The 24,066-nt window shown below is 44.5% G+C and overlaps 2 protein-coding genes across 10 annotated transcripts in view; one reads left to right on the forward strand and one right to left on the reverse strand.

The window, feature by feature from the left end:
- Positions 1-3,588: 3,588 nt before the first annotated feature.
- On the reverse strand, positions 3,589-13,971 carry SLC25A20 (solute carrier family 25 member 20). Its single transcript, XM_059479800.1, has 9 exons — positions 13,609-13,971; positions 12,860-12,952; positions 10,822-10,949; positions 8,621-8,711; positions 7,585-7,702; positions 6,343-6,415; positions 5,658-5,767; positions 4,238-4,362; positions 3,589-3,746 (listed from the first exon to the last, which is right to left on the reverse strand). Exons 1-9 carry the CDS (start codon positions 13,711-13,713, stop codon positions 3,684-3,686), a joined length of 906 nt encoding a protein of 301 aa, XP_059335783.1. The 5' UTR covers positions 13,714-13,971; the 3' UTR covers positions 3,589-3,683.
- A 7-nt stretch (positions 13,972-13,978) lies between these two features.
- Positions 13,979-24,066, forward strand: part of ARIH2 (ariadne RBR E3 ubiquitin protein ligase 2) — a 34,949-nt gene continuing 24,861 nt past the window's right edge. For 8 of the 9 annotated variants that reach the window (XR_009419216.1, XM_059479794.1, XM_059479791.1 and 5 more), the window contains exons 1-2: positions 13,979-14,110; positions 17,806-18,153. Coding sequence is in view for 8 of the 9 variants with exons in the window: in XM_059479794.1 (XP_059335777.1) it covers positions 17,905-18,153 (249 nt within the window). In the remaining variant the exon portion in view is untranslated. Of the gene's footprint in view, positions 14,111-14,407; positions 14,452-17,805; positions 18,154-24,066 lie in introns of those variants that run through there. The other variant, XM_059479792.1, reaches the window with a different exon arrangement.

The following is a 24,066-nucleotide window of genomic DNA, read 5'->3' on the forward strand; positions in this document are numbered from 1 at the left end:
TCATGCCACTGACTCAGCAGGCATTCTAGCCTGTGGCCTGGACAAGCCTGGACCAGCAGTGGGGTCACACCTTCCAGCTGGAGCAGGATGTCATGAGGACAAGAACACAGGCCACCAGTACGCCCTTGTGGCAAAGAATGCCACCGATCTGCTGGGCTGCTCTAGGAAAGTATCATCACCAGGCCTGGGGAGAGGAACCTTCCCTGCTCTCAGCACTTCTGAGGCCACAGCTGGAGTGCAGGGCCCAGTTCTGGCTCCCAGAACAGCACAGGAGAGGTATTGATAAACTGGGCTGTCCAGTGAGCACTGCAGAGAAGGTGAAGGACCTGGAGCATTTGCAGCATGAGGAGACCAGGAGAGATGGAATTGTTCAGCCTGGAGGAGGCTTCATGAGGATCTTACTGATGCGTATGGATCCCTGATCAGAAAAGGTTTAGAAGGTGGAGCCAGACTCTTCTCAGTGATATCTAGTGACATTGAAATACATCAAGTTCCTCTTAGACATAAGAGAACTTGTTTTTTTGTGGAGCTGGAACTGGTCGCCCCAAGAAGTGTTAAGTTTCTATCCTTGGAGACATGAAGAACCCAACTGAACCTGGGCAACCTACACTAGTGAGCCCTGCCCAGAGATGCCTTCCACCTCAAATGCTCTGTCATCCTGTGAACTATCTGCTGGTGAAAACCATTTTGCTCAGGCTGTGCACAAGGCTGGTCTCTCACTGGCACAAACAGGATATTGACATAGCAGCCCCCTTATCCAAGAGGCAGCAGATAAAAAGAACAGTGTAGAAATGGAAAACTGAACCATTAGAGGCCAATTGGGCACATGCAAAGCCATAGGTGGTGCTGTGTCCTAGTGTATGTTGTTATTTGTAGGTACATAGCAGCCCAACCTCCTCTGTGCAGACCCCACAGAACTAATCATTGTTTGCCCATAATTTTGTAAAAACATCAGCCAGACTGATGAAGATCAGATTGGAAACCTGTCTCTTCCTGTGCCCAGCAGTGTCCAGCAGCAGATGTTTACAGAAATAACACAAGAAATAAAACACTTGTGCCTTCCCTAGCACACCCTCCAAATCCCATCAACAGCAATTCAGGAACACCCTGTGCCAAGGCTTTGCAGCCCTATCAGTTTTCAGTAGATCCTGATGAACCATTCTTCTGTGATTATTTTTTTAATTCTGTTTAAATATTGCTTGATCTCCTCATTGTATATCTTGTCCTGTGAGAAATATGAATAAATGCACTCTATTGACATTGCTCACCATTTGTAAGATCTACCTTGCAATGCCCTTTTCCAAACTGGAGAGTCTGTACTGAATGTGCCTCCCACAGGCAGCTTCCTTTAATTAGACAAATTTGATCAAGACTGACTTGCCAGGGGTGTTCCAAGGACCCTTCTGTCACCGTAGCAGTGCTGAGTGTGCACAAAAGTACTCACCCACAATGGGCAGAGAAATGCAAGCACAGAAGATTTATCTGTCATGGAATACTTCCAGACACCTTGAATCACCACTGGAAAATCACTTGCATCAAAGCAGAAGGGGCCAGGAGGATGAACAGCACAGGAGTCTCGGGGCACTGATTTTGATACAGCAAACCCAGATGTTATCAGCACAAGGAGCATAAAGAAAATTATCACTGGTATCACTGGCTGGCACCAGTGTGCCAGCTGCTGCTGTGTGCCCTAAACTGCAGATACACTGCCTGAATTCCCACAAGAACCTGGGCAATTAGAAAATAACATTTGAATGCAAATCTAGGCCTCTGAAAGCAAAAGAGTCCTCAGGGTATAGAAAATTATGCTTGTGCTAAAATCCTTCTCTCTTTCTGAGGCTGCACACATTAGAGGCAAGGAATTGGCAAATTTTGTATGGCAGAATCTTTAGAGATATGAGCAGCTTTTTAAATATTTCCAGGGTGCCTGGGTTTCAGTTTTTGAATAAGCAAGCAGATGTGTCTGATGAGCCTTTGCAAAGCTCTTCCTCTCCTGTCATTGCTGTTGGAAAGCAGCTCCTCATTCCTGATTGTCTTCTGCCATATTTTACTTAGCTAAAAGCACCAAATGAAACCAACTATGGTAAACAACAGAATGTTATCACACAAAATACAAAGCTCTGCAAAAACCTTAGAGTGGGGAAGATACAGAATTAGGGTAAGTCAGGATCTGAAATGTTTAAGAAAAAAGTGTTAAAAGAGATAGTTTGGCAGAAGGAAAAGAGTCTACAGTTACTGGTAAAAACTGAAGTAGTAGAAAGTGAAAGGAAGTATGTGTTATTTGTTCCAAAGTATGTGTTATTTGTTCCAAGATGTGCTATTTAGTGTGTTGCTTTATTGTTAAAAATTTGCATCCACAATGCAGCACCTAAAAGGACTTGTATGGCAAACATGCCAAGTGCGGAATACTCCTTTCCATAGCTCACATCAGAAATTAAAAAGCTAAGAGGCAAAATGTTAGCAAAGACAGCACAGCTTATTTACCAACCAATCTGGGAATTAAGAATTGGAAAACTTTTGCAAAACTTAGCATGCATGAACATGCAAAAAGTAAATGAAGCAAAGCACGCATTCTAGCCAAGCAGCACCTAGTTTTATTGAGTTCCAGTAACACTGCATCACAACCAAAAGAAATTAAAATTTGCTATTTGCTTCTCAGTATTAGTCACTTCTCAAATGAAAATGTGATCATGTTTAATAAGAGTTACAGAAAACCAAGGAATAGGAGAAAGAATAAAGTTAGACAAAACTGCAAAGCCGGTGTCCTCTTCATGTGTCCCCCTCATGTCAGAGAAATTCAGTTCTTGGACATGCTATTAAATTTTCTCACATCAGTGTCAGGGATTGAATGCCAGGACACAGCATTTGATGAATCAAATGTATCACAGATTGCTATGAGCTGTGCTGTACTTTTGAAATCACATTTGGACTCTCTTCAATGGGACAGAAAGGATCTGAGAGAAAAGTTCAGGTTAATCAAACACATTTCCCCACTGGCTCCCTCAGTAAAGCTTAGTACAAATGTTAAACATAATGCATTTTGTGTCCTAGTTCCACAGAAAAGATCAGGGTGCAGGACCTGATATGGTACCTGGATCACCCCTCAACCCACTGGACATAGCTCTGCCTCCCCTGCTGAGCTGTGTTTGCTGCTGCACATGCACAGGAGATTAAAACCAGTGTTAACACAGAAACAGCCACAAGTGACAAACTACAGGAGATGAGAACATTGCCTGACATTGCCTGCACACACAACCATGTGCAGCTGCTGACTTATGCCCTGAGAGTTAAGTACATGCTGCCAAAAAATTATTTTAAGGAGGTTTTTCAGCATTAATGCTACATGTTTCTTCAGTAAATAAAGAACTACATTTTAAGATGTGTCCCCTTCTTCCATGAGGAAGTACTTAAGGTAGCACGTGTGATAGTGACAGCTGTGTGTTAGCAGTGTCACTGCTGTGGTTGGCTCAGAAGATTTGTCACCCCTAGCTCCTCACCAACTCTGTCAGAGTTACAGCTTGCATTTCTGACTGGCACATAGCACCACCTAAATAATGTGAGAAAGGCAAAAAGGTATTAGGCAAACAATTATTCCTGAAATTTTAAGTGATCATTAATTTATTCCTGTGAGGCAGATTTGCACTCTCTTCCTTCTCCTCTCTCGTTTCCAGACTTCCCAGTCTTCATAGACCAGGTGCAACCCAGTTAAGAAACTTCATAGCGACTTCAAAACCGAGAAAACATGCCTGGAAAAGAGAACACAGAACAAATAAGGATTCTAAAAATCTCTTTCAAGCAAGGCTTTTGAACTGCTGCACTATGAACATCTAATGTGGTTTATATGGAAGGAGGAAGAGGACAAAAAAAAGTCTTAACCCAGAAGCAAGAATTCTACTGTATCCCTCCACACAAAGGCTGAGCTTTGCCTCTGTTAGGCTCATTATTTATTGAAGGGAAAGGGAGTCCAAACTTATTCCATCTTCTACAGCTGGATGTACAACCAATAGCTAAAAGCTATCAGAAAAATTCAACACAGAGCTTTCATGCAAAGCTTTGAAGAAAGATTTACTTGTTGCTCCTAGATTAAAGCATAGTTTTACAATCTGGACACCAACAGTCAGAAGTACCTGCAGTGACAAGAACCTCTCTGGAATGGTGCAGTTGTGTCCCCTCCAGACTGCAAACACTCACTGTGAGCACCACGTCCCCAGCCCCGCCGGGGTCCCGGCGCACTCACCGCGTTGGCAGGAAAGGCCCTGATCATCACAGCTGTGAAGCCCTTGTACAGAGATGCAACTCCCTCCTCTCTGATGAGCTCCCTCAGCACATCCCTAAAGCCATTGGGGTATTTTCCTGCAGGAGCTGAAAGGGATGCACAAATGTTAGCCCAGATGTGTGGCAGTGGTGAGGGCTGAAGGATGGGCCATAGGTAACAGCCCAGGGTTTTCTAGAGGTTCACACTGCTACAGCAAACAGACAAGAGAGCTCAGCAAAGGCTCAGTGAACAGAAATTAGGTGCTCACCACAACCACATCATCAAGTCATTGCAGGCAGGGAAGAAAGGAGAGTAACTTTTGTGAGGGTTGGAAGACTGAGCTGTTATTTGCACTGCTGATCACAGCTCTCCCAAGAGCTGCACTGAGGTGATAGGAATGTCAGATACAAAAACTGATGAAGCTGGTTAATAAGAAAATGATCCTATCACATGCCCCAGCCAACAACACCAACAGACTTCAAAAGAAAAGCACAGGATGTTCCAATGCTGATGTTACATGATTATGCTGAGGTGTTTTTTAAAAGCTACTCTACTCAAAACACAGTTTCTTCCTTCTTCTGACACTGCCCTGGGAAATTCTGCCTCTGTCAGCCCTCTGAAGAAGTAGTCCACAGATCAGCCCAGTTAAACAGAACCACCATGAACCCACATCACCCACACAGCAGCACTGGGGACTGGCTCAGTGGAACAAAGCTGTGATGGGTTTCCCTCTCAGCCTTTGGTATGGCACAAACAACCACAGCAGCCATTGCTCAGAGAAAAATAAATGAGGCTTCCCGCACTGATTATCATGATTTGTGACTCAAAAAAAAATGGTCACTGTCCAGTAGAGAGCTGAGTCCACAGAGACCATGGGGAGCCTTAACAAAAATATTCATTGACAGGACTGGCAGAGAAACCAAGGAAAAACCTGTCAAACTGTGCTGAAGCACAAGGTCTGGGGTCATCCTAACTGTAATTAGGCCACAGACATTAAAGAGCAGAGCTGCCAGTCCAAAAGCAATGCTCTCAGCAAGTCACACCCTGTTACTATGAACTGCAGATAGCACAGGCTACAATTTATACAATTATATCTGAAGTGAAATAATAAAACCTCTCAAAGAATTACATTTGTAACAAAACTGCTATGACAATTCTATTATTATGAGTTCTATGCTTAGGTTTCAAATCAGGTACCTCAAATCAAGACCATTATATTACCAAGGAGGCAGAAACAGAGCAGTGCAGCCTGATGTGCCAAAAATTTGTGAGGAAACCAAGTAGAATGCTAGGAACACCCTTGGGTTTTTCATGCACTTGTCTCAAGACCTTCCATCCCTGCCCAGCCCAATCCCAGAAGCACCACAAGAGTGTGGCTGTGACACCCTGGAATGCAACTCACCAGTCTGGAAACGTGATTTCAGCACGTCTGGTGGGATGGCAACTGCCCAGTTGAAGATCCCAGCCAGGCCTCCAGCAAAGAGGATCCTAGGCACACTGAGGTCGCTCACACTGTGGCAGGATCAGAGTGGGGTGGGAGGAAAAAGTGAAAAAATTATTTAAAAAGGAGAAAAATGTCAAACTCGTTGTTTTGACTAAGGTGACAATCAAAAAGACAGCCTGGCTGGCAGCCAGAAGGCAGCACAATGCTGCAGACAGACACAGTGCAGTGTCTGAGCAACCTTTCCAAGATGGACCAACTCCACTCTAAAGATTCAAATATTTTTGTTCAGCAGCACACACACACATATGCTGTGTCAAAAAAAACCCCAAAAACTAAACCAACCAACCAAACCCCCAAAAAAATCCAGCAAAGCCCCCCAGCATTTTGTGTGCATACAGGGTTGAAACTACTTTAAGTATTCCTTACTTGGCTAATAAGATCCAAACTGAAATCTGAGGGAAACTCAAAATATTATTTTGTCAGCTAACCCCAGACCAAACCAGTTCAACTCACTAGATGAGCAACCATTTTTTTCTTTTTTAAATTTGTTTTGATGATCCAGCTGTAAATCTCTTTGTAGCTGGGAGATGAATCAGCAGTGCCTGGGAAGTGCAGAGAGTGGTGCCTGTGAGATTTCACTGACCTCTTTCCCTGCGGGGTCAGAATGTTCTTCAGCCACTCGTACGTCATGAAGTACATTCCGCTGGCCGGGACGTCTGGTGGGTAAACAGCAAAGGCTCTGAGGAGTGGGAAACCAAAGGAAGCCCAGAGGCACCCCAGCCCCATGCCAGCCCAGCAGCACCACTAAGTACATACAGATTTTTTTCTCTGAACCCCTTCTACAAACAAAATAAAAATCTTCTGCTGCTTTAGACAGAGGAGGCTGAACTTTCCCATGGAGAGCAGGTGCTAATGGCAAGAACTGGGAAATAACTTTTCTGTCAGCAGCCTTTCAAGCCAGGCTGTAACCTGGTTACATTACACTAATGATGAGACAGCTCTAAACTGTCCAAATTTCTGCACAGCACATCACAGCAGCGCAGGAACTTAATGAATTTTGCACACTATTAATTCTAATGATTCTATTTGGGAATTTTTTTCTGCACATGATGGGTCTTGTGTATTTTTTTTTTTTTTAAGCTACTCCCACAGCCTATTCTTATCCCATATCTAAACTGGAGAACCAGCCCCTATCTAGGGACACTGCCAGAGTTACACTGCAGGCTGCTACACTTGTGTGAGAAGCAGAGGATAGAATCAATTCCTAAACTGAAGTAACAAAATACAGAAATTTCAGTTTTTCAAAGGGGAATTACTAAAATACATAGAGGATTCTGAGTCTGGCACAATTACTTAGTTGTTACTGTATTTGAGAGAGGGGTCATGACATCCCAGTTCAAAATAACCCAGACTCAAAAGGGTAGAAAGCATAGCTGCTGCCACCACGTATTTTAAAGCAGTCAGTATTATACAGCAACAGTAACAGACAGGCACAATCTTTCTCTCAAGGAGAAAAAAAGAAGAAAAAAAGAAGAAAATAATTTTTTTAAAAAGCCCACTTCTGCATTTTTCTCTTCTCTTTGTTCTCTCTGCTCCTCTCCTGAAGTCTCTCATTCCTCTTGGCTTCTCAGATCTTAATTACTTCCTATATCCCTCTGATCCTTGTCATCTAATCTCTTCCTCACCCACTGAGAATCTCATGTTTATTTCTCAGGCCCTTTGAGGCACTGGAGTAGCTCTGCAGACTGAAAAAAAAAAAAAAAAAAAGAAAAAAAAAAAAGAAAATAGGTGACACAGCCCCTCCAACTGCCTAAAGGGACAGTGAAATCTCCCATCCTGTGTCAGGTTTGTCATCCAGCAGGGATGGGCCAGCCCTGTCCCTCACCTCGCATGAGGGTCAGCACGGTTCCCTTGTACACGCCGCGGATGCCGGACTCGCGGTACAGCTGCTTGGCGCAGTCCAGGGAGCCACTGTACTTGGTTTCACCTGTAGCTGCCTGGATCTGCAGGGTTAAAGTGAGAGTTTCTGACCACTGAAGCTTTCTGCTCGATGCAGAATCATTCCTCATATGTGTTTCCAGAGAGGAAGGAGCACACGCTCCTGCCTAGGGAGTTCTGCCTCACTTGAGCAGCCCTCACATTGAAGCTGAGGCTGTGGTTACTGTTCCATGCAGAGAACAGATTCTCCTTTATTTTTCCACAGTATAAGTTTGAAATAACTCAAGTCACTTAGGTAATTCCACACCGACAAAAAGTAGTCTTCAAATAGTGAAATTCAAACCATTTGTATAAAATCTCCCACGATAATATCCTGTCTGTCAGAACCAACATGTGACCACCCATCACTGTATTAACAGAGTTCAACACAGTCTGAAGCAAGCAGAGCTTCCCACACCTGCTAAAGATGGCATTTCATTTGTTCAGGTTTGCATTTTCCAACAATACTTTCAAACCCCCGCAGGAGGTGCAGAGCTAACAGCCACCCAAATGTCAGAACACTGCTTGGAAATGCATTCCTTAGCTCTGCATGGGAACTGTCAAGGTAACAGGACTTCTTTACACCAGAAGGAGTCTCATGATCTAGCAGGTTTACACCATTTTTTTTAAGGAAAAGTTTCATTCAGAAAAATTTGACTTTTCCATACTTTGAAGTGGACTGAGGCATCCATGGATGCCTCATGGAGTGTCCCACAGCATAAAGCTTGGGCTGTGTAAAATGAATAGAGCAATTACTGCTGTGTGTACTGATACTGTCATGGTGGGTTTGTTTAATGCTTCTTCATGACAGCTGCATTAAATGATAGTTGTCTCAGTCCTGTCAAAAACTAGAACAGAGTAAATGCACTAACCAAAGAAATTCCTGCTATGGAAAGACAAGACCCCTAAAATTAAATTCCCATCACCACCATCCAATGCCTTACCTGTAAAAGGCACTTGATTCTCTCTCCTGGAGCCATGATTACTGTTGTGAACACTCCTGACAACATGCCAGCAGCAAACAGCTGAGGATATCTGCCCCAAGGAAACAGAAAAGACCCTAACACAACACAGCACACAGGAAATGAAGGGCAGAAAGACCCCTACATCCCCAGATGATGCTGTTCCACATCAGTGGAACTTGAAATGCAAACACTGCTTTTATCAGTGCAGAAGTGCCTTGTCAGTGCAGAGCTAAACATTTAAGATCTCCAGGACTCAAAGCACTGGTTCCTACAGCAACCACAACTCAGCTCTTCACATCCATTCTACTTGCTAATACCCCTTCTACTTACATTTTTTGCTGTAGCATTCCCCATTCATTTTCACTCCCTTTCACTTCAGTCTCTTCCTCCTCCAGTCCCCCATACTCTTCTCAGTGACCCCAGATTCCACACAGATATTCCTGCTTGTGCAGCCAGAAGCCTTCTTTCCAAAACCCTCCCAAAGTCGAGTCTGTCCTACCAACCTGCCATTATCCCACACATTCTGCACCTGCTGAGTGGCAAAGTCTCCATGACAAAAATCCCTTAAACAAGCTGAGTTTCTCCATCACAAAACTATCTTTACATCCAGCCTCATACTACCTCCCCTAGTAAAATGACTTAACATCTCAATTTAATCAAATTCCACACCTTCCTCTTCTCTGCACTTGCCCAAGAGATGGCATTCTATTCTAAGTCTTACACTTTTCTCTACTCTAATTCCCATGATATCTTCCAGACCATTCAGACCTCCCTTACCACTCCACACCTCCTACTCAAACTAAGTTTAGAGGTTTTTAGCTCACCTTGGGATTATTCAGCCCCAGAAAAGGCAGGATGGGCTCCTCAGGTTTCTCTCCATCTTCTTCCTTCCACAACTTCCCTTCAAAATCAGCACGGGAAATACAACCATCCAGCCTGCCTCTAGACCCATAACCACAGCACTGGGAGCCTGACCTTTATTTTTGGGTCTCACTGTACCTTCACTGAGTCAGGTCTGCACCCACAGAACAGCACAGCTGAGCACAGTGACACTACATACACTATTTGTTCTTTTCCACTGCTCTGCTTGAGAGGAATTCTACATAAAGACTCAAAAAACTACACTGTCCTTCTCAGCTTGCTCCTTAAAACTTCCTGTTGGCACCACGTGTATAAAACACAAGGCACTGAGGTGATGAGGCTGCTGGGAGTAACTTCATGGTGCACTTGTTGTTCAGTCCCTACTGTTGCCCTGGCCTTTCCCTTCAGTCTTGCCTGCATGGGGACACTGCCATGGTGTGAAAGAGGGTAAGTGAGAGTTCCCCAGCACCTCAGCACTGCTTCCCCCTGAGCAATGGGAGCTCTGTTGGCAGCAGCTTGTGCTGCAGGGCCAGGTGTGCTCACACCAGCCCTGTGCAGACAAGACTCCAACAGAAACCAAAACCCCACCAAGCAGGCTCTACATGATGGGCTCCTGCTTTCTGACAGAGCTCCTACCTAGCACACAAATAATGGGATAAAATCTTGCTAAGCTACAGCCCAGTCCCTGTGGAGCTGTAAATCACAGCTTGGCAAACCCATTACAGGAGTACTTTATGGCTGGGGGGCTCTCTTCATGCACAGGTTGGCTTATAGAAAGCCCCACCAACTTTTCTGAGCTTCCTATTGCTGTTTCTGAAGGTCAGACACGCCTGAGAGGAGGGCTGCTCATAAACAGCATTATCTCTTTCCAGAAATAATAATAAAACATGTTTATGGCTGTTTTCACATCCTAATGAAGGGCCACAAGAAGACTCGTAACTAACAGGGAAAGGAGAGTCAGGGCTGTGAATGCTATCAATTCATGCTTGACCATGAATTTATTGCTCCCATAGTTTCTGTTAAGAGCAAGCCTGCTGGCAGGCAATCATTACATAACTCTCACTGTGCTCATCCACACCGGAATTGTTCCTCCGTGGCTCCTTCTTGCGTAGAGAGGGAATTGCATCTCACCTGCCCACACAGCGCCTGTTTTAGCCTGTGCTATCACTCCCACGCTTCCAGAAGCATTAAAACATGAGTGGTTTATCTTTCAGAACTATATTTATAACCTAGAAGACACCAATTTACACCACAGCTCAACGTGTGACAGTGCAGCCTCAGGATGCCTTTCCCAACCGTCTGATCAAGCAGGAACTCACGTCAAAACATCGTCAGGATTCCTCTGCTGGAGTCTCTTCCCCAAGCCAAACCCAAAGAAGCACACAGCAAACATGGGTGTCACCCCGATGATGGGAGCTGCCATTCCTCTGTATAAGCCTTGGACTCCCTGCAAGAAACATTACCACAGGAATTATTGGTTTGGCATAAACTTTGCACACATTTCAGCTTGTTGAGAAGGAAAAGGCAACAATCCAGGATAGGATCTATCTAACAGCCAAATTGATCAGAGGAATGAAGGGGCTTATTGCTCATTTGCAGTTATACGTGTTTAGCTGAGGCTCAGGGACTGCTGCAGAGGAAAGTTATCCTTCCTGGGAAACCCTGGCACCACTGATGCCCTTCTAGAGCAATACTCATCACCTGCATGTTCATCTCAAGCATGGGAAGTGAAGGTAAAAGCCCCCTGAATAAGAGCCTTAATAGAGTATGTCATGAGAGAACACTGTCAGCTGCACACAGAAATGCACCTGTGTTTTATTGGTAACTTGTTAAATGCAGTAGTGTAAAATCCTAACACTGAACCTGAGAATGCTGAAATGAATTCACTCTTCAACTAAAGAAAGAGCCAGGGAGAGCAACCGGAATTCCTTCATTCCCCACATGAATTCACTTTGGGACAGACTCAAGAGCAGTTTTTTTTGTTTCCTACCCTAAATCCAAACTTTTCCCCCACACAACATCACATTCCTGATGTTTCCTTCCATAGACTCCACATATGAAAAAGTTCTAATGCAGACCCCAGCAGCTGTATTTATTTCACTTATCTTGCCTTTAAATTGAACTTTGTCCAATAAAAAGGAGAGTTATCTTCCTAGATAAAGGCTAGGCACATAAATTAAATATTTGCTGGTCTCTGCACCCCTTTCTTCCCTCTGTCCCAATAAACCAGCTCATCCCAGTACCTGCTGAAGTCTTACAGGCACAACTGGCTCTGCCATGAAACTGCGCCTGGCTGAGAGATCAGGCACTGCTGCTCAAGCTCCCCTTGGGCACTGGGAAGCAAAAGGCCTTGGCAGAGAGGGTTAGTAGTTTTCCTAACAGGAATGGATGAGTATTGAGTAGGAGTGGAGAGGCAGCAGTGCTTTTGAACTCCCCATCACAAGGCTGTTATTATGGCTCAGCTCTGACGTCCGTGCTGCAGCAGGGGTGTTAAAAACTGCCAGGGATTCAGAGCTGGCACAGCATTCCACTCCTTTGTGGGAGAGACCAGGCAAACAAGATTTGCTTTGGTTATATAACCACCTGTTAATACCACAATGGAAGGAGATTTCAGATTTTGAGGCAGATCTTTCATTGAACAGGGAGTTACCTAACAAGATCCAGCACTTAGAAATGAGACTTCAGACAAGCAGATAAACAGCTGGGCTTTACAGTCCTAACTTCCAAATGGTAAATAGCTGCTGAGAAAACTTAAAAAGCAGAAAATTTGACTATCTGTCAATTAAAGACTTTAAATCAAAGCTGTGTGCCTTTAAAAACAAAACAGACTAGCTCAACAACACGATCATGATGATTCAGGAGTAAAAAACACCGTCCACCTTCTAGAGAAGGTTCAACAACTACTATAATTGACACTTTGCTCTCAAAAAAAGAAAAATATATAAAACTCTATAAATTAAATATCCTCTGCTTTCTCACAGGTGGCATAACACCTTATAGAAGAAAGTTAAAGTACTGCTTGTAACAAGAAAAGTCATTATCCATTTTAGAATTTCCAGAGATGACTCAAAATACCTGCAAAATCCAAAGGCCAAAAAACAACTGCCAACATTTACTCCAGTCTAACTTCAGACAGCAATATCATGCTATTTTGAACCCAAAACATTTCTTAGCAAAACTAAGATACACGTACCAGGAGCACGTGTATGCTAAGTATTCCCCAAGATTTGCAATCTGCTTTAAAATGTTAATTAGAATCAATTTAACTGACAACCTAGGAACTGTAGGCTTTCTCTGTAGGATTCCACACAGAGAATGTACAGAAACAATTGATATATCTGGCAGGTGTCACAGTACCTCTCCAACAAGAGTCTTTCTGAAGCAGTCAAAGGTCCCAGAATAGAGTGGGGGCTGGCCAGGCTGCGGCTTAGGCTGGGTTTGCAGTCTGACCTAGTAAGAGGGAAAGGAAAACATTATTTTATTAAATATTACAATCTCAACTGTAATTGACAGAACACCTCTGGCTATTATGGAGTATGTTTTGTGACTGGACCCGAAGATCATGATAGAAAAACTGACATCATTTTAACCCTTTGCAGAAGAGAAGAGGTTGAATTTTAATGTAATGAGTAGTGAATGTATTTAACTAATTAATTGCTGGGACAACGTCCGGATGAGGACCCCAGCTCCGTAGACACCATAGGGTCACTCCTGGCCTCCCCCTGCAGCAAGGGCGCGGGGTCCCGCCGTGGGAGGGGGCTGGCGGGCGCATCCCAGCTCCCATCTCCTTCCAGCACCGGGAGCACCGGGGCTCTTTCCCCGCCGCTCTTTTCCCGGTTTCTCACTAGAACCGGCACCGCCACACGCCCGGCCGCCGCGCCGCCAGGGGGCGCCCTTCAGAGGCCCAGCGCAGCCTCCCCGCGGCGGCACCGAGCCCCGCCCCCCGCGCAGTGCCTGCCGGGAGCTGTAGTTCTGCCATAGCGCCCACCGGGACCCACGCCGCTCCCGCGCAGTTTCTGCCGGGAGCTGTAGTTCCACATCCCGGTGCCCCGAACGCACCGAGCACCGGCGGCCCAAACGTTCCCGGGCGCCCCGCGCAACTTTACCTTGATGGTGTCCAGCGGGTGCCCCACGAATACCAGGCAGACACCCCCGAAACCGCCAGCGAAGAAGTTCTTCAAGGGGCTGATGGGCTGCGGCTGTTTTGCCATGGCGGCGGCGGCGGTGGAGGGTGAGAAGCGGGACCGGGACCGGGGTCGGGACGCTGCGTCCCCGCCGAGCCAATGCTGCCCCCTCCGCGCCGCGACCTTTAGCCCAGTGCGGGGCACGCCGGGAAGCGGGCGCGGGGCGGGCCGGGACGGCGGCGGTGCGAGGGGCCGCTCCCGGCGCGGCCACTGGGCGCTGTCACCGGCCGCGCCCGGCCCGGGGGCCGCTCCTCAGCCCGCGGGGCCGCCTCCCCCCGCACACCCGCAGTGGTTCGGCCGCTCCCCCCCCGGCCCAGCGCCGTGGCCCGGCCCGGCCCCGCCCCGCCCGGCGGAGGTGACGCACCGGGCCCGGCGGTTCCGGCGCGCAGAGGGAGCCCGGGGCGCCGCTCTCGCCGCCCGCCCGGTAAGTGCGGGGCCCGGCCGCGCCGGGGCTGGGGCGGGCCCGGCGGGAGGGATGCGGGGCCGCTTATCCGTGCCCGGTGCTGAGCTCGGTGCTCCGCCCCGGTAGAAGCCGCAGCCCGGAGCTCTCGGGCTCTGGGCGGCCGTGCGGGGGCCCCTCCTGGCCCCGCCGCCGCCCGGGCTCCCCGCACGGCTCCTCTCCCGCTCTGCCCTCCCCCGAGCCTGCGGCGCTCCGGTGTGCGGGACGGGCCGGGGGCTGCGTTCCGCTCCCGTTCCGAGAGAATGGAGCCGGGGTAGTTTAAACGCGCTGGGTGCCCGAGCCCGGAGGTGCCCTGGAATACGCAGGTACCCGTAAAACAACTTGTTAAAGTGACGGTAGGTTAGGAAGGGCAGGAGTGAAATGGGTGAGGTGGCAAAGGCAAGGCAGCCGTGGGAGTGTGAACCGAGGCTGGCAGGAGGAAGGAGAGCAGGTTTGTCCCTGGGGAAGGGTGGCACAGCTGCAAGGGGGTCCCTGCAGAGTCATCTGTGGTGAAAAGCGTCAGGCATCTTCTGGTTTCTCAGTCTTGGATGAAAAATTCCTCCCTAAAAAACAGTGGAGAAGGAACAGCAAGGTGTGCACTGCATATATGAGGAAGCAGCTGGGGATGATCCACAAATTATAGGTTTGGGTGGCACAGATGAAGATGCAGTTAGCATCGATGGCCAGCATGGAGCTGAGGCTGTGGATGGTTTCAGGGAAAAGGAAGAGTGTTGGCCTCTCTAAAGGTTACATGGATAAGGAGTCCAGGAAGCAGACTTAAGTTGCACTTTCTCTGTTTCAGATAAATAAAGAGGTGAAAGAAGATAAAACCGTATGAAATGGTTGTGAAATATCAACAGAAAAAGAGGAGGAGCATTCTCCAATTGGAGGAGTCTCCACCAAAAGAGTTATTAGAGGAATCCCACAAGGATAGGAATAAAAAAAGAGAGATGTAGTTGGACTAGTGGAATCACAGTGTGGTGGCACTGTGGAAGGCATTTTGTTTCAAAAGACCTTGTTAAGAATTGTGTTGCAAAGCAAGAGTCAGGGAAAGGGCACTGTTGGAGGTGATAGATAGCAGAGGGTAGGGGTGGGTACGTTTAGGAGTTCCTGCAAGAGACTGGAGCAAGAGAGGTGACTAAATTGTATCAGTGTTAGTGAAGATACAGGAGTATCTTGGATTAAGGTGGTTAAGGAGGAGATCATCCTCCCTTGGATTGGAAAGTGATCTAAGTATGGTTTAAAAATCTATAATTTGGTCTTGAGAGCTATGGTCATTATTTCATCTAAATAAACCTGGCTTTTTTGACCTTATCTTTTGAGCTTAACATCTTTATTGTCTTAAAAATTAGTGCTATCAAGTAGTAGCTCTGCCTTGTCTTTGTATTCAGAGAGTTTGATTTGGGCATTGGGCGGAGCATAGATGAGGAGAGTTTATTCCTGGTTTTCCAAGGACCCTGCTTTGCTTTGTCCACAGAGCATGTTCCTTATGCTTCCTTTCCCTTCACCTGTGTCAGTGGTGTCCAGTTGTGCTGGAAGTGAGCTCTTTCCTTGAATCTTGGGACAGGAGTCACAGAAGTCACCCAGTTCTGCAGACTGTTTTCTGCTTGATAAATCCATGTGTCCCTTTCCTGTGCAAACAGTTCCTCTGTTTGCTCACAGAACTGTGCCAGTGGCACTGAGAGACGTCTCTGTCCTCCTCTGAGCCCCTCCCCAGGGACTGGTGTGCAACTGGGAGCTACTGGGCAGCCCCCTATTCTACAAACATCTCAGTGCTTGGGTGTGACTTGCCATGTGTTGGAATAGCAGAGGGCCCAGTGTTTTCATGGGTATTTTCTCTCTGGAGTGTGGAATGATCTGAGTGAGTTTGAGAAGTTCCTTGGCCTGTGAGACTTGCTCAGTTGTTGTTGCGCTCTGGGCTGTTGATGGCCCACACTGGGGTTAGAGGCTCAATAAGGAATTATTTTAACATAAGTTTTAGCAGGTCAAGATCCATTACTCCTTTTATGCAAGAGCTCAGTGTCAGTGCAGATTAAGCCCAGACTCTAAGCAGGGTAGAGGGAAGGATGAGGGTTTGCCCTGTGTCTGCCAAATCAGATTCCACATCTGTCTCCTTCCAGTATGGAGAGACTGTGTCTGTTCCTCTGAAGTCCTGTGGAAAGCAGTGCTATAAATTGTTTCTGTGCTACATGTGCTGTGGATAGCTAAGGAATCAAGAGGCAAATGAAAGGAATGAAGACCAGAATTCAGGAGGTAATTTAATTAGGTACTAGTCTTCAGCCTCTCTGGAGGTTTGTATCTCCTGAAATCACTGAAGCCCCTCCAATTAATTGTACATCACATCTTATTGTACATCACATCTCTTCCTCGTTATTCTCTGCTGCCTGGTCAAGTGACTGGAAACAGAAAAAAAAAAAAAAAAGATTTGAGGGAAAAGAATGAAAATTTGTGGTTGAGATTTCCTGTACTCTAAAGTCAGGATTATCAAAGCTTGATCATGGTTTCCCTAGCAGCTACAAATTGCAGTACTGAGGGAATATATTTGAGTGGCAGAGCTGACAACATTGTCATGCAGAATGGGAATGTTTTTAAGGAACCAAATACATGCTGTACATGCTGCTTATGGAAAACAGAGCTTTGATTTTAATATATGCTTTTATATGTAAAATGTAGTCACAGCATTGTTTTAATTCTTCTGTATTTAATATATTCTCTCTAAACTAAATAATTTGGTTAAATGGAAATTTACGACTAAGTATGAGATGACCATAATTCAAGGTTGATTCATGCTTTACTGCTGAATCTTTTAGAGCTCAAATTCATATGGCTCAGTTACACAAGCAGAAGATTTGTAGTTCAGATAAGTATCAGATGTGTGAATTTTCCAAAACAAGTGAGAATCTTAAAAAAAAAAGTTAGCTGTTCTGATTCTTCTTCAATAACAACTATCAACACCTGAGCCTAAATTTGTACATTCAAAAGGTAAGAAGTATATCTTGAGAAGGCAATAAATAATAATTTTATTTCCTTCAGATATAAGGTCCAAGCCACATCACATCCAGTAGAACCAATTTAAAGGGATGAACTAGCTTCACAAATTTCTTTTGAGATGATATTGAAGACTGTTAAATTGTGTGCATGTGAGAGATCTGTTTGCTGCTCTTATTTTCCTAAGTCTCACTTAATGTCTGTGTTTCTGGAGCAATATGGATTTGTACAGAATATCACAGGTTTGTACAGGACATCACAGGTTGCCTTTCTGCCTACTATGGCCATAGGTAAGGGGTTTGTGTTTTTCCTGTTAATTAAATAGATAGGATGCTGCAGCATTGCAGGCTGTTGATAAAGAACTTTGTCATAAATTCATTTTTTTCTCTGAGAAGATCTGTAGTGAAGGTTGTGCAGCCAGTTACCAAATGTCAGAGGTCAGGGGGCCTGCACTGGGGACTGGGACGCAGTGATAACCCAATCTCCAAGGATCTGGACCTGTCCTGTAGGAGCAGCCTTGCTTTGGACTTGCAGGAGTCACAATGGATCCAAACCAGGGACATGCACAGCAGAATCCTCTTTACTGGGCCCTTGGGTTGGTCTGTTCCTACCTGCTTGATCACCTCTTTGTTGTTTACGTGGCACCTCTTGCAATTTCCTAGGCACAGAAAAAACTGTTTTTCCTCCCTTAGGAGACAGAGCTCAGATGAAATCAAAAGAACGATAAAGTTTGGAGGAAAACAAAGAAGCTGCTCTTGCTTTCCTGGTCTGCAGTTGGGCAGGGCATTAAGATGTCCGTGGACATGAACAGCCAGGGCTCTGACAGCAATGAAGAGGATTATGACCCTAATTGCGAGGAGGAGGAAGAGGATGAGGATCCTGGGGATATTGAGGATTATTATGATGGGGTAGCTAACGACGTGGAGCAGCAGGGAGCAGATGCCTTTGATCCAGAGGAATATCAGTTCACCTGCTTGACTTACAAGGAGTCGGAGAGCACTCTCAATGAACACATGGCCAGCTTGGCTGCCACGTTAAAGGTGAGGAAAGGTTTCTGCATTCACAGAGACACGTCTGTGGTTGAACAGGCAAACACTGAACACAGTTCCAATGAAAGCTGTGGCAATGTTGCTGTTATGGGGGGTTGGAGGAGCGTTGTTGAAGGTCCCTTGTTTGAAACTGACTCAAAGGTTTACAATTGTTACACATTGGGGCCTGAAAAATCTTCCTTATTGAATGTTGATTCTCTTTTTTTTACAGAGCTGAGCTTCATGACCAAAATGCCTGAGTTATAACTCTGCATTAACACAATGCTAAGAGGGTATATAGAAAAGAAACAAATCAAACCATAAGTGGTGCAGTTTGGTACACCTGTGTTTGAGAAGATAACTGACAAATAGGAAGACATGCTAAAACTCTAATTCTAACAAAAACATTTTTCTTGGTTGGTTCTGGGAGAATAATCAGTTTTTCAAAGTCAGATTAGCTGTTATGCCAGTTATTAACCCTGCTGTTGCAGTGACAGCAGTTCAAGTACAGTGAACTTGCCACCTCTTGGAGCATATGTGACTTAATTAATCACAGAAAAATCTCACTCAGAGTCAGCTGCATGGAATTATGCTCAATAAGACTTTGGTGATCTCTTCTTTCTCTTTTTGTAACCAGCTACTGTAGTGTCAGTCAAAAGAGGAGTCAGGCCAGAGGAAAGCAGAGTTTTCTAAGCTCTAGATGTGGACACTGGGTAGAGGTGCCTGCTGCATCTACTTTGTAACAGACCAGGTCTTCTGGTGCTTGCTCTTGTCTGGAGCAGGACAGGTGGTGACTGCAGCACGTTAAACATGTTGGGTAGGTTTTGATTCCAACTCACTCTGTCTGAATCAAATCTAATTTTAAAAATGAGAGTGATCTCTTGATCTTTATTTGCACATCAATGTCCTGAAGAAAGAGTATAACCATGAAGCCTGAGGACTGTGAACCATAAACAACAGGTTTTAAAAGGCACTCATAATTGGTGATTTTCCCACCTGTTGTGCTTGTTCCCAGCATTTACCACCTCAGAAAATGAAGTTGTACTTTTTCTTGCTCTTAAACTTGTCTCTGTAATTGCCTCAAAATGTGCATTCTGGGCTCTGAATGCCTGCAGTTCCCTACAGGTTGTCAGAAACTGGAGGCAACAGAAAAGTACAAATGAGAATAGTTGGTCAGCAGTTCTGGTCCAGCTGCCTGTTGCTTTTGGTTCTTAGCAATTAAGATTTAGAACAGCTTTTCTGTGCCTTATTTTCTGCCTTCAAATGGAACACCCTCCTAAAAGGTGACCCCTGCCATATTGTTCTCTTGAATTAAATTACAGAAAGCAATACTTTTAGTCCTTAAAATCAGGCTTCCAGTGTTAAAACAATTTTCAGGAGTTCTGAAGGTCTCATTGAGCATATGTTATAGTTGCCTAGATTTTACCAACCTGCTCAAATCTCATCCCAAATAGTACCCAAGGAGAGAAAATCTAGGTTTTTTTAATATCAAAAATATGCCTGCATATTTCCTGTTACAATTAAGTGCTACACACTTTGGTTGGTGCATAAGAAGATGAAATTGAATTTGAGTAGCAGTTTGGAATGATGTAATCTTGTAAGCCACACTCAGGCTTCAGTCCTTGAAGTGCCACATTAACTCTCTTTTCTGCAGCAACAATAGTCCCACAGTTGCACTTTTATTGGATTTCTCTTGTGTATCTGCAGCATTTGCTTTTTGCTTCCTGGCATACTTGCTTATAATTCTTCAACAACCCTGTCTTCCTTCCCCTCTCTCCACTCCCCCAAGGAAACTTGTGATTTTGTTTGAGACAAAATGGAATAGAAAGAATTAGTATGGAATTAGCAAGCATAGAGAAGAAAGAAAAGGAATGGAGCATGCTGAACTATTTATCATAATTATTTTCAATGGACTTAATGAATATGAGTAAACAGGGGTCGACTTTCTAAAGAATTGTATTAACTTATTTTCTATTAATTTGCTTGAGCTGTAAAAACTGCTTTTTCTTTTTAAAACTGCCTTTTACAATGTCTCAGGTTTCCTTGGATAGTGATGATTGTTCTTCTGGAGCATCTAGTTAATTTTGATTTCATCTCCTTTATGATAGATACTGATTACATGGTGCTTTTTCAGAACTCGCCTGTATTTAAGGCAGAGTGGTTGCCCCAACAGGGAAGGCTGAAGGTAAATGAAAGATTATCTTCAGGAGGTACAATGTTGAAGCCAATGGATGACTTGGAGTTTGAGTGATTTACTATCACAGATTAATAGATTAACACAATTCCCTGAAGGAAATAAAAATACATGCAATGAAGGGCTTAAAGCTGGGTTGGAATGTTCTACCAGTGTCTGTTCTCATGAGGTGATTCACTTTCTGAAGGTTAAACTCCAGGACACACACATGTGTATTGAGTGGCTTTTTTCTTTGTGACATATTGGCTGCACACTTTAAAGATCAGAAACAGAATTTCAGAGCTTTACATCTTCATATTTGCTATCTGTGCTAATAGTGGCTAATAACAGTTTAAATAGATAATATTTCATTTGCTCTGCTCATTAATCTCAACATTTGTTTTTCAGACTATTTTGCTCAGCTATTTCAGACTGATTGTTAAAATCCTATTTTATTTTAAAGTGTTGTAGGGAAGGGTGGTCTTTGGAAACCTTCTTGGCTGTTTGCATTCCCCATGAGTTACAGCTGACCTTGTCCTCATTCTTGCTGAAGGCACTGAACTGAGCAAACCTTGCACTGGCTGGTTAATGTCAGGTCAGGTGTGAACACCCTGCACATGTTTAGAAGTTTTCATGAAATATTGAAAGAGAATCTCTATTAGACAAAATACTGTGTTTTGTTTACCTTGGTTAGAAACAGCACTCAGTTAAAATCTGAAGTCTGATAAAAGCGCATGACCCTGCATGTAGGTAAATGTGTGTCCTTGTATCTCTTACTGTTGTAGGAAACTTTTGCCTCAAAATCTTCTGACTTTTTTTTGTCAGTGGGGAAATCTGAATAGGAACATTGGTGCAAACAGGGCAGCAGGAGACTGAACCAGCTGTGCTGTGTGACAGGCCTGCAGCTGCATTAGTGGTTATTCCAGAACCATACAGAAGCTGGAGAGATTTAATAAGTGTTACTCTGAGAGTTTCTCCTTAATTTTGGTTTTAGTAAGAACTGTGAGTTCTTTGGTGTTCAAGGAAAAGAAGAGGAAATCTTTGCTCCTTGGTTAGTGCTGTTAATAGGAAGATCTGAGGAAGGTTCTGTTAATACCCTGACTAAAATTAGGACAGGCTATCTCTGTTGAAACATACCAGAAGAAAATCTTGAACGAATACCCAAAACTGTGCTTCTCTGACCAAAAGGCCTGTGAATTGAAGCAGGTCACTTTGAATTCCTCAAAAGGTCACTTGCCCACAGTCAACACTTGCAAAGGACAATGCTCTCAAAAGCAGAGTGGCCTGTATTGCCTGCAGACCAGCAAGTGAATTCACAACAGTTCATTTTAAGAAATAAATGTAATTATAAGATACAGTATCTTTCAAAAATAATGAAATGGTACAGTAGTAACTGTGCTTTCGAGATAACTCTGTCAGTTGTCATTGAGGGATTGTGGGTCCTGGAGTGGCTTATCAGTACATGCAAACAGTGTGATACTCAGCAGTTGTACAAACAAAGCTGAGCCTGTCGCTGGCAAGCAGTAAAGTGTGTGATGATGTCATATTGTTTTTGTTTGTTAATGATGCTTCCTGGCTCTGCTGAGGGTCTCCATACATGCCTGCAGTATCTAATGTTTCAAATAACTGGCAATGGTTTCTCTGTTCCAGTGATGAAGTGGATTTTTCTAGTGTTACTTTTTTTTTTTTTTAATAAACCACTAGATAAAACAATTGCAATTAGAATTTATGAAAAAAAAAAAATTTACCTTGACTTTAGGTATTAGCTGATTGTCGTGAGGAAGCTGTGATCTTTCTGCAAATGCAAGCTAGCAAGGGGTTAGTCATGTGGTTCTACAGGCAATTGGAACTGATGTTTTTCCACTAAAACCAAAGGAATTGTAAGATTGAAGAACTTATACTTTTCACTTCACTAATTTGAGTGATCTGCTATCTGATATTTCTCAGAGAGCAAAAAAATTGCTTCCTGTGCTTCCTGAAATTACAGCTTGTGATGTGGGTGTTGTTAGCTCTGTCCCTTGAAGAGTAAATCTTGGTAGATGCAAAAAGTACTCAATATCATGACATAATTCTGTTCATCTATGTTATCTCTACTGATCTTTCAGAGATAAACCAGTTTTTCATATATTGTGGCTCACCATACTGATGTTGCATCTTTTCATGGGTCCAGATAAGTTTTTACTCATGAGGCTGCTCCACACACTCAAATTGCCCTGACACAGAGCAGTTAGTTTGTAGAGCTGCTTGGTGAGAGCTGGCAGTGCTCCTTTGGAAATGCCATCTCCAGCAGAGCCAGGGTCATGTGCATGGGGCTGGCAGCCCTGTGAGCAGCCCTCCTGAAGGAGCCTGTGCCTGCAGTCACAAAGTGTCTGTAAAGAGCCCTGTGCAGGAGCCTGGTCTGTCTCTGTGTGTCTGTGTGTGTGTGCCCTGCTGTATTGCTGTTCAAACCATGCCCCAGAGTGTGCTGTGGGTGCTGCTTATCTGGACCGGCCTGCAGTGCCATCCTTTCAATGCTTCATGGAGCTTTCTGCAATGTGAAATGGCATTGTTAAAGCCTCACTGTGCCTGGGTACCTCAGGTGCAGGAGGGGGATTAAAGGCTCTTCATGTATTAAAATGCATGTACATAAGAGCAGGGTTTCAAAAATTTATGTTCAAAGTTTAGGTCCATTGGTAAGCATTAGTAAGCAGTAAATATTTAAATATCATTTTTTATAAATGGCAGAACCTGATAGGCAAATTTGGCTTTTTCACAAAACCCTTGTGGTGCTGTTTGGCAAAGATAACATGCTGTATCAAAGTACCAATAAACCCCCAGATGAGTCAGAACGTGCAGGTTTTTATCTATTCTGTGTCCTTTATTTAACACCAAGCCAACATTATGTGGGACATCCAGTCTGAAGCTGTAACCCTTAGGAGCACTCATGTTTGAGACGTGGCTTTGTCCTTTACCTGGTTTTTGTTCCTGAACAGAAAGATCCTGGAAGTTCTGCAAGGCAAAAAGTTGTGGTTTTGCCTACCCCTTCACAGTGCCTGTACTTCAGTAGTGTCAAGAGGATAGAAGTGTGTTGAACTTCAGTGTAACTGCCTTCAGTGTGTCTTGTTTTGGCTCATAAGAATATTTTTGTTTTTAAAAAATGTATTAATTTTTTGTAAACTTCCTGTCAGCAGAATAAGAGAACTGGCTGGAGAGCCCAGACCTTGCAACCTTGTGACACTTTCCTGGTGTCATTTGAGGAGAGAAAACAATTTTGTTTCTTATTGCCCAGGAAATACTGAAATTCTCGGCTGAAAAAATGAGCCACAAATGTGGAGGGTGATTATAGCCCACACATTTCTTTGTGATTCACACCTTAAGTGTATTTTAGAGCCAGTGTGACTCTGCAGTGAGGAGAATAATCTGTTCGCAGCTGTTGATGAGTGTGATCTTGGTGGGAGGTAGAGGCAAGACACAAGTCAATAAAAATGCCAAACAATCTTTCAGTAACTATTTCATGTTGCAAGCTCACAGCTGGACATCGTGATCACAGAGCAGCATGGAGCAGCTGAACACTTTGCCAAATTTGTGCTGTGTCTATTAAGGATGGTGCAGCAGAAAGGAGCTGTGCTGTGCACTGTGAAATATGGTTGTGCAAAGCAGATGTTCCTCCTCTTCATCTTTGTGTAACAACAGTAAAATGCCCTCAGAGCTGGGTTGTTGAAGGGCTGTGTTATTTGGGGCTGAGCAGGGATTACTCATTGCAAAGTTCCCTA

Source organism: Ammospiza nelsoni, chromosome 11 (assembly GCF_027579445.1).
Source record: "Ammospiza nelsoni isolate bAmmNel1 chromosome 11, bAmmNel1.pri, whole genome shotgun sequence".
In the NCBI taxonomy this organism is placed as follows: Eukaryota; Metazoa; Chordata; class Aves; order Passeriformes; family Passerellidae; genus Ammospiza; species Ammospiza nelsoni.

Coding starts and splice junctions, on each gene's coding strand:
- SLC25A20 (XM_059479800.1), bottom strand. CDS start 13,713: ATGGCAAAACAGCCGCAGCCCATCAGCCCCTTGAAGAACTTCTTCGCT. Junction 8,712..10,821: donor AATCCTGACGATGTTTTGAC/GTGAGTTCCTGC, acceptor TCCTTGGGGCAG/ATATCCTCAGCTGTTTGCTG. Junction 6,416..7,584: donor CGTGCTGACCCTCATGCGAG/GTGAGGGACAGG, acceptor TTTACCCACCAG/ACGTCCCGGCCAGCGGAATG.